The sequence below is a fragment of the Octodon degus genome, unplaced genomic scaffold (assembly GCF_000260255.1).
Source record: "Octodon degus isolate 3935 unplaced genomic scaffold, OctDeg1.0 scaffold00062, whole genome shotgun sequence".
NCBI classification, from domain to species: Eukaryota; Metazoa; Chordata; class Mammalia; order Rodentia; family Octodontidae; genus Octodon; species Octodon degus.
Window position 1 is genome coordinate 8,551,210 of NW_004524638.1, and position 10,287 is coordinate 8,561,496.

Genomic DNA, 10,287 nt, shown 5'->3' on the forward strand with positions numbered 1-10,287 from the left:
CTGGGCAGGCGTCCTCCCGCCAAGTCCCCAGCGCCCGAAAGCACCATTTATGTGCCTGTGTCATCATGCCTGTAATCCTTGAAGGGCCAGGAATCAAGTCCTGTATCTCAGGTTCCCAGGGTAGCAGCCAATACATTTTTCTTTTTTAAGAATTCACATTTTTTCCTTTTGGTTAAAAATAAATTTTTGTGAAGAATGCTCATTTAGGTGTAAACATAAAAATATATCTGTAGTTTAGAGTAGCTATTGTATCTTGGTTTTACTGACCAATTTTTTTTAACCAGAATAGTAGTTTTTAGTGTAATCTTAATTTAATGTCCCTAATACCTGAATTCTAAAATATTTGTAACTGGCCAATTTTAGGAATATTATTTCATTAACTCCAAAAGGCTAAGTAATCCTGTTTTCATTAATATTTTGCAATTTTTATGTTTCAAAGGCCAGTGGAAAGGTGATTTCTGGATATATTTAAGCAGCTTTCTCTATAGCGTACACTCTTTACCTATTAAACTTATAGCTTTGGAAGTTTGGATTATGTATGTTTTAGAAGCTTCTGATTGTCAAATTGCGAATAGTTTATCAGGTAAGTACCTAGACTTGGACAAAAAGTAAAAGAATTTTAAGGCTAAAGTCTTTGAATACCATTTCATTAATGTGCTGTTTGATTTTTATCGTTAATAGGTTTTTAATAATCTTCATGATTAAATATTTTGTTCTTGACCTTCGACAGTCTTACTAAATAACAAGAAGACCTATTATATACCTATTAGGCGCTACTGCGTGGTGCTGTGTAACTATGATTTATTCTGTATCATGGTACTATTATTTTATTTCCCATTGATCTTAGTTTTTGATGGTAGTTGTGGGTAGAAGTGGTTTTTGTTTGTTTTACTGCTTATCAACTTTCATTGATTGGTATAGAAGTCACTATAGTAATATCAAACTTTCATAGTTTTTAGGTAATATCTTAATTGTATTTTCCGTGGATTAACTGCATTAAAATAAAAAAAAGCAACTCCAGAGTCCAGAGTCACTTCACACACATAGCCATTTGGCTGATGGGACCTTTTTTTTTTTTTTTTTTTGATACAGTAATCTAAAAAAGTCCTCAGTTACTTTATTGATTATAGCTTGGCAACTTTATAGATTACATACAAAATCCTAACAATTATTTTACATACTATACCTTTGTATTTCCTCCAGTGTAACTTCTATCAAGTAATGAAACTTATACCAGTATTAGGAGCCACTGAAACGTAAATTCTAAATTCTTAATTTGTGTGACTTTAATTATGTGATCGGTTTTTGGCATTCTAAAGTTATGGAAAATTTTAAAAATACATGTGTCTCTTTTTGATGTTTTTCAGTATTCATCCACAATGCGATACCTTTCGTAGGGTTTGGCTTTTTGGATAATGCAATTATGATTGTTGCAGTAAGTTCTTTTTCTCACCATTTCTGTTTTGAATTGATAAATTAATGTGGGCTACATTTGCTTGATAGACATGTCATAGTTATAAAATTTTAATTAGCATAATGAACAAAGCCATTTTTGCTGTTTCATATTAATGAGGCTAGCTCCATTTTAAAGGTATATACATTATCATTAAGACTTTCGGCAGAGTATTTAGACAAAACATGTAGGACTTATGTTATTCTTTTCCAGCTAGACAATTAAACTATGTTTTTTGATGTTCTTTGTGTTTATAGTTGTCATCCCACATGTACATTTTTTTGATTAATTCCATATTGAACTTTGCTATCCACACGTGTTTTGTAGGTGTTTAATACACAGTCCAGCTCTAGTCTACCTAGTTAATCCAAAGCTGTCTTAATCTTCAGTTTAGAATGTTGAGTATATTGTCAGTTGCATTTTGTTGGATTGCAAGAAAAAGTCCCCCTTTGCTATGATCATCCTAATGTGATCGTGTTAGGAGTGCTCCTTCAAAAGGCGGCTCACTCTCGAGAATGGCTGCTTTTTCTCTGTTACCATGAGGCGTGCTTCTCGCTGTTGGGTACCAATAGCGTGTGGTCTGAGTCTTAACAGGAGTAGATCACGATTCAAATGCAAGTCTTCTCAAACCACTCAGTTCTTTACTCTTTTTGTTCCTTTTTAATTGTCCAAATACAATGGGTTGATTATAGTTTAGTTTAGAAGTTATCTGCTTCCAGTACATTTTTAGAGTCCTTTATGCAAAGTCATACTTCTTAGATACTACCAGTAAATGTATCAAAAGCCTATTATGTAAATCTTGGTAGGACAAAGAAGTATCTAGCTTAAGGTTCTAATTTAAACTCATTTTAAAACATCAAAGTTATGTGTTAGAACCAAGAGTCTCACACTGACTGTAAAACTTTGAGGGGCCGGGGGATGGCTCAGTGGAATAAGCGTTTCCCCGGCAAGCGCAAGGGCCTGAGTTCAATCCCCGGTTCCAGAAAAACAAACAAACAAAAAACTTTGAAAAACATTCCATTACCTATTATTTATAGTACAGGTGGACTGTATTGCAGGAGCTTGCTGGAAAAAAAAAAAGAAGAGGAAGAAGATCGGGCGTGGTAAATGGTAGCACACGTCTGTAGTCACAGAACTTGGGAGATTGAGGCAGGATTGCTCCTAGTTGGAGCTTGAACTAGAGAGACCGTGTCTCAGAAATATCAACAAACAAAACAACAAAAATAAGACCCTAAAAAAATAAACCAACATGGATTGATTTTAGAATTGTTGACGATAAGGAAAATACACAGCAACGCAGAGTTTCTTCTTGGTGTTGTGGAGTTCATTTGTACTACACATGGACATAAATAAAAGATTTGGTTTCAAAATAGGAATTTTTAAAAAAGTAATTTACCTTATATAGATGACACCATATCTAAAGTTGTTTCATTTAAGAAGTACTTGTTTCGCATGGAGTCCAGTCTTACGTGCAGGTTGATGAGGATCAGACGTGCCAATTCTGGTGGAGAAACCTGCGGCGCTCACAGTAGGCCCGTATCCTGTTATGTGGCCACAGAGGCAGACCTGGCCAGTGAACCAGTAGAGGGCAATTCTTGAGTAGTCTCATAGGCCCAGATTTGTAAAGGCTGACACACTGAATGCGTGCCCCTTGAATATAATTCTAAAGTGGTAGCTTTTTTTGACTGGTTATGACAGTTTTGTAATACACATATAAGAATAAACTTGGTCAACTTGTAAATCTGTGAGTGTAGAAATGTAATCAAGTGCAGTGGTACCTCCTTTTGTGAACTTAATTTGTTCTGCAGTTTTGGAAAAGATAGCCGCATTTGTGTTTGTGAGGGAAAGATGCCCACGGTCACGTTTGTCACCTGTTTTAGGGTTTGCAAGCAAAGCAATTTTGCCAAATGCTTCCGTTTGTGATCCAAATTGTTTGCAAACAAAAGCATTTCTGAAGCGAGGTCTCACTGGACTGGGAACCATGTTGCCTGTTTTGAAGCCACTTAATTTGAGTTAGGTAGATTAGTTCATGTAATCCAGTCTAATTGGAATGGAAACTCCGTTATGACAGATTCATAAGCTGAAGTAGGTAAGGTTTCATGGCTTCATGCATAGACTGATATAAAGTGTCTTCATGGCAGACGTCTCTTTCATTGTCACATGATTTCACTAGCACTTAACATTTTCCACCTCAGTATGCTGGAGGTTACTACTCAAATGCTGGAGTATTAGCTTGTGCTGGAAGGAATTGTGCAGAAGACTTTGCATGGGGGGGGGTAGGATTGTGTTGAAGAGAGATTAGAAGAGGGAAACAGGTGGTTTTTTAGGCTCTTACTAAGACCTCAGTATAGTCTTATTTAAAATATTTATCTAGAGCAATGGCTGTCCCTTTCAGAATATACCCACTAAAGTGAACCAAATGCAACACTCACAGTGAGGGGCAGAGTATTTTAGTCTTGCTCAGGCCTGTTGCTTCATTGTTAGCATAACTGAGAGGAGACTATTTTTGTAGCCTGTGATAGTCGACCCAGTAACAGTAACTTGTTGTTCTGTTGACATTGAAGTATAATTTCATGAATTTGTCCCTAGTTTTTACTGAAATAACTGTTTCCATCCATGACATCAGCACCTGATAGTGATAGGTATGGCAACAATGTTATCCTGTGGTGATTACAAGTTAGCTCACAGTGACAGTTTTCAGTGAGGCGTAACAGAACACTGAGACTAAAGTAGGTAAACAACCTAACTTTAGAGTCTATAAGAAGTGAAATAAGTGATCATTATTGTCTGAAGAATGATTTTGACGTTTTTATTACCTTTTAAAAACACTGATTACTTCCCTTGCCTTGTAGAAGAGCAACTATTTTAAGAGCGAGTTGCTACTTAATTCTTCTGTCCTTTTTTGCCATAGATGTTTGTGTTTTCTTTCTACTAGAGGTACTTTCCTGGCTGCCACCCTACTTGTAGTTAAAAGAACAAAGTTCTGTATACCTGCTTATAATGAATTACATCTTTGTTTGTTGCTATTAATAAAACCTTGGGCTTCGTAATTTATTAAAATTTACATTAATAGATTTCTATAACTTGTAGTGGAGTTTTGGGTTACTTTTCTTAAAATTTAATTAGAATGGAATTTTTAAGAATACTGGAATAGGGGCCAATGAGATAGCCCAGCAGACTAAGTACCTGCTTAGGCAAGTACAGGGACCACATGCCGCACCAGTCCCGCCCCTGCATGCACTGAGCCGGCCAGAGTCCAGGCGTAGTGGCGCACACCTGTACTCCCAGCGCTAGGGAGGCTGATAGCAGGAGGATCACAACAAGCCCAAGCTGCGTAGTGAGACCCTGCAACAACCAAGTACATTAAAAGAAAACAAAAAATATTCTGGAAGACTAAGAAGATTCATTGTACTAAGGTAATAAACCAGGCATACATTTAAGGCAACTAGTATTAGATTTATAGCTTCTACTTTACCTGTTAGGACATAATTTTTTGTCAGTGTTGGGACAGAGTAGAGAAAAAGGGGAGTCTTGCCCTCCAACCATCTTGGAACATGATAGGCTCCTTATGTTATTGGGAGGACCTTCAAGCATCTGAAATTTAACCAAATGATTAAGCACATACTTTTTTTAAATACAAACTTTGCAATGAAGTTCTTCTTGGTCCTTGCTAATGATTCATTGCATTAGAGATGGTGTGTATCTTTGTTGGGCGTGATAGCTGTCAAGAACCTTTCTTCTATAGGGTGCTCTGGGTTATTTTTTTCTTTCTTCATTTATAAAGATGCACATCTTTGTTCTTTTTCACTGTGCTATTTTGTCCCTTTTCTTTCTCTTTCATTTTCTGAATCTTTTCTTTGGGTGATCTCAGAAAGTTTGTACCTTTAAGTGCCTGGGAAGCTTGTGCATCAGGTAATTTCATTCATCTTCAGCCATAACTGTATCCTAAAGGGTGGAACCAAAAGTTGTACAGGCAAGAAAATTCAGGAAAACTCACCTTCTTTTAGTTTGCAAATAATTGATAAGTAATGCAATATACCTATATAGTGGGACATTTTCTTTTCTCCTTTTACATCATAAAGATCTGAACGTTTTCTTAGATATTTTCAAACGTCAGTACTCAGGAGATCTCCTGAAAGTTAAGGACAGCCTTGGTGAAGGATTACATCTGAATTAGCCCAGGAATGTAGATCCTGGGGTTGTTTTCCTTGTTAGTGCTCGTAGGCCGTGAGGATAGTGTAATCTTTACTTCAGTTCCTTCTTTTCAGAGGAACAATGATATAAATGTAGAAGGTCTGAAGCTTTCAGTAAGTAAGTTCAGTGGCAATACAATGCAGCCTCACTTTTACTGTAGATCTGTTACTCTAAATGTTATTAGTATATGAATAAATTATTTGATTTCATCATTTAATGGTTAAAAATCTAAGTGTCATGAGAACAGTTTTACAAAAATTGGTTTGTCTAGAAACTAGAATTTTAATCTTTGGTAAGTACCAGAATTTAATGTTATGTGAGTTGATCTTGTATTCAAAGAAGGTTAATACACCTTTCTTTATGATAGAAAAAAAAGCAGAAATTCTGGGATTTTAGTGATAAATTGTATTTCTGTGTGTATTACAATTTTCTATTTTTATAAAGCCTTAATTTCAGTGAATAAAATGTTACTGATGTTATTTCTGCAGGAATGTATAGTTTTAATGATTAAGTCAATTACTTCACTTTGTATGCATTTGTCAGAATATTTTATGGGTATAATTTTGCTGTGCTGACATATAGATATAACTATTTTATATGTTTTTGTTAATACTTTGTTATTTTTATAATCACTTCATTTTTAATTTTTAATTTTCAATTTTTTTCCCCTAATCATTTTTCAGGGAACCCATATTGAGTTGTCTATTGGAATTATTTTGGGAATTTCAACAATGGCAGGTATTTAATTATAGAAACTGTTATTCCATTTTCTCCATATTTATAAAGCATTTTGGTGGGTTAGATTTAGAAGAGGAATGTTTATTGGAATTTATTTATTTATTTATTTTTTTGGCGGAACCAGGGATTGAACTCAGGCCCTTGCACTTGCCAGGGAAGTGCTTATTCCACTGAGCCATTTCCCCAGCCCCTGGAATTAATTTATTTATTGAGATTTCTATTTATCTCCTTAGTCATAATCTTCTAATTCTTAGTTTTGTATGCATAGCACTCTTTTATTTCTGAGAAATTATAGGTAGTTAATATTAGCCAGTGGGTAAAAATACTCTGTCAATCGTCTATGTTAAGACAAGTTTTTGGGCTAGCCACATAGCTCAGCAGATTAAAGCCCCTGCAAGCAGGCGCAGGGGCCAGGGCTTTGATCCCTGGGCCTGCCAAGCCCGTCCCGCCCCTGGAGCATGCTGAGATGGCAACTGAGACTCGGAGGTGTGGTGGTGTGCCCCTGTAATTCCAGCTCTTGAGAGGCTGTAAACAGGAGAATCACTGTGAGTCTGACCTAGTAGTGAGACCCTGTAGGCCCTTCCCTAAAAAAAATACAAACAAAACAAATTTTTGCAGTGATTCAGTGTTATTGCCAAATTCTTTTACCTTTTGTCTTTATTAAGTTATTTATTTTCTGGTGGGATAGAAAAAATTTTAAATGCAATAAGATTGAAATTCTATTTCTTACCACCTTATTCTTCCTGATGGTGAGGTTTTGAGCTTGTGTGTTATTGTAACAGACGCTGAAGTCAAAGTGATTTAGTGCAGGCAGCATTTCTATATGGTGTTCTTTCATGTCAAGCTGTCCAAATTCAATGAAATAAGTACTGTATAAAATATATGAGTAAAATATTGTATAGTGTTTTAGTATTGAAACCAAAGTGGAAAGTGGTTGATACAAAACAAAAACCCTACTACTTAATGGAGGTAGAATACTGTGCTTTCAGACTTGTGCCCTATTTTGAATTCCTGAGATTCAGAGGTATCCATGAGCTGTGTTTTGGGGGATAGTTGTTGGAATCAGATAAATTTAGTGATGCATAGTGATATTATGATTTTTGTGACTTTTCTATAACAATTCATTTGTTTTTCAATTTTTAGCTGCTGCTTTGGGAAATCTTGTGTCAGACTTAGCTGGACTGGGGTAGGTTTATTCTTTATTCATTTGTGCGTTTGGGTAGTTATATACTTTTTGTTTCTTGGGTTTCTTTGTGTCTTAACTATGGATGCCTTAGTTAGACCCAGCCATTCAGCATTAGTGTTTCTGAGCATGACATTATTGTATTATGGAACATACAAAAATTTATTCTAACGGAGCCAGCCAGCTAGCTCAGTGGACTAAATCACGGAGTGCAGCTTCCGGGGTTCGATCCCTGGTGTGCTGTGCCGGCCCTGCCCATGGGGCGCACTGAGACGGCAGTTGAGACTGGGCATGGAGGTGGGTGCCTGTAATCCCAGTGTTTGGGAGGCGAAAACAGGAGGATCACTAGGAGTCCGGTCTATGTAGTGAGATCCTGTAAACCTTGTACTAAATTTAAAAAAAAAAAAAGTTTTAAATTACCAAAACATAAACAAGATGGAATTACATTTCCTAAAGATGTATTTCGTGTACGTTTCTATGGGCAAATCAGAACTAAAAGCAAGAACCACCTCCGCCATCATGCCATTCTATCCTCCTCCCACAAAGCGCAGAGATAGGAGATAAGGAGACTGAATGTGAGCATACTGCTCGGTCATGTGTAGTAGAGAATGAAACTTTCAGGAAATGACAGCAAAGCATGCTAATATGCTCACCCATATATATATCTTGTACATATATAAACAATACTATTGCTGAGGATTAGCCCTGCGGGCTTGCCCTTGCGGGCCAGGTACGTGGCCACGGAGCCGGAGCTCCTGTGCCTGACACATGTATAGGTTTGGTCGTTTTGTTTTCCTTTTTTCATGAGTTAGAAATGATGAAACAGAATAAGGGTGACTAGTTATGAAAGCTTTGTCTTTTTCCAAGTGGCAGATGGCCCGAGCTGCTTTCTGAGCTGGTGGAAGCCTGAGGAATCGGCGCTCATCATTATGATTAACTTCTCCCTCTTGCTTTGACTTTGTGTCTTCCTCTTTTGGCTAATTATATGGGTGCGATTTGGGTTTGGTCTCGGTGGAAATCACATCAGCCCCGTAATCTAGGCGGAGACAGCTTTTTAAGTGATTAACACTGATTATTAATTCAGCTCATGCCCTAGAGCAGTGGAGGCAACTAAGAGTTGATAAAATACTTGAGGTTGGCCTGAAGGCTGTAGGCTACCATCCTTTATGTACCAGTCTGATACAGTTAAAAAACTTTTGCTTGTTGATAATAGTTACGAATTTATATTATGTTAAAGTACTTTGGTTTGAATTTGGAATAAGTACATAAATTGTAATCATTTATAAAATAATTTTCTATACCTTGAATTAATTTTTTAAAGATAACGATAGAGAGCAGTTGATCTATATTAAATATATTTATCTGAAAATATTTTAAAACTGATAATTATAGACAAGAAAAATAAATATTGTAAGAAATGTTTATGCCATTTGTTTATGCCAAAGTAAAATTATCTTTGTTCTTCTATAGTAATTACATTTTTGATATCTGAGGATATATATTTTTTAAAACCTATTGTTTGTTCTCTTGTTTTCTTTTTAAGACTTGCAGGTTATGTTGAAGCTTTGGCTTCCAGGTTAGGCTTATCGATTCCTGATCTTACACCAAAGCAGGTTGACATGTGGCAAACACGTGTTAGTACACACTTGGTAAGTAATTGATATGGCTGATGATAATGAGTTTGGGAGGCAGAGTATGTGGCCCTTGAAAACTTCAAGACTGATTTGTTTTTGGTGTTGAAGATGGTGAGGGGGGTCGAGCCCAAGGCCATATGCATGTTGGGGAAGCTCTCTGCCTGTACACTGTATACAGGCCCTTCAGACAGCATTGTGAGGGAAGCGATTACAATTATCTAGGTCTTGGCAGTTTTCAACAAAATAATAGCTTGCTTATCAGCTTTTTTAATGGTATTTAATTCATTTTTTTAATCTTTATTTTTATTATTGTATATTTGTCATGCATAATGATCACATTCATCGAGGTGAATTTGTACCTGTATGTAATGTATCTCAGCTCTTTTTAAATTTCCTTTGTCCTCCCTCCAACCCTTCTTCCCCTGTTTACAGAAGCTCAGTTTCCATTTCTTTCTTCCATTCTCTGTTTAAAAAAATCTCCTTTTTGTTCGCCTTTCTAGGTGAGGTTTATTTTTTTGTTTTTGGTGCAGAGGACTGAACCCAGGGCTTCCAGCTTCCTGGGCAGCCACTGTCCTGCTGAGCTGCATCCCCGGCCCCTCCTTCCCCCTTCTTTATACCTCCCATTCTTCTTCCTATTTGAACAAATTCTTCCTACTTCCCCATATTGATCTTCTTTGTCCCTTAGTTACACTTTGAGCTTTTCCTATAAGAGAAACAATGCAATATTTAAACCTGTGTGTCTGATTTGCTTCATTTGATATTACAGTCTCAGTGGGCTGCCAGATAGCTCAGCAGAATAAAGCACCTGCTTAGGCAGAGCACAGCGGCCGAGGTTCAATCCCCAGCTTACTGTGCAGGCCCTGCCCCCAGGGTGTGCTCAGACATGATTTTTTTTTTTTTTTTCAGAACTGGGGATTGAACTTGCACTTGCCAGGGAAGGGCTTATTTTACTGAGCCATCTCCCCGGGCCCTGAAACATAATTGAGACAGGGTGTGGTGGCGCGCATCTGTAATGCCAGCGCTTAGAAGGCTGAACACAGGAGAATCACTATTAGTAGTCTGATCTACGTAGTGAGACCCTGTAG

General features: G+C 37.0%; 1 protein-coding gene across 1 annotated transcript in view; it reads left to right on the plus strand.

The window, feature by feature from the left end:
* Tmem65 (transmembrane protein 65) overlaps positions 1–10,287 on the plus strand; it is a 30,312-nt gene that overhangs the window by 11,845 nt on the left and 8,180 nt on the right. Inside the window, exons 2-5 of the mRNA XM_023718814.1 lie at positions 1,368–1,435; positions 6,331–6,385; positions 7,529–7,571; positions 9,112–9,217. Coding sequence (XP_023574582.1) covers positions 1,368–1,435; positions 6,331–6,385; positions 7,529–7,571; positions 9,112–9,217 — 272 coding nt within the window. The remainder of the gene's footprint in view (positions 1–1,367; positions 1,436–6,330; positions 6,386–7,528; positions 7,572–9,111; positions 9,218–10,287) is intronic.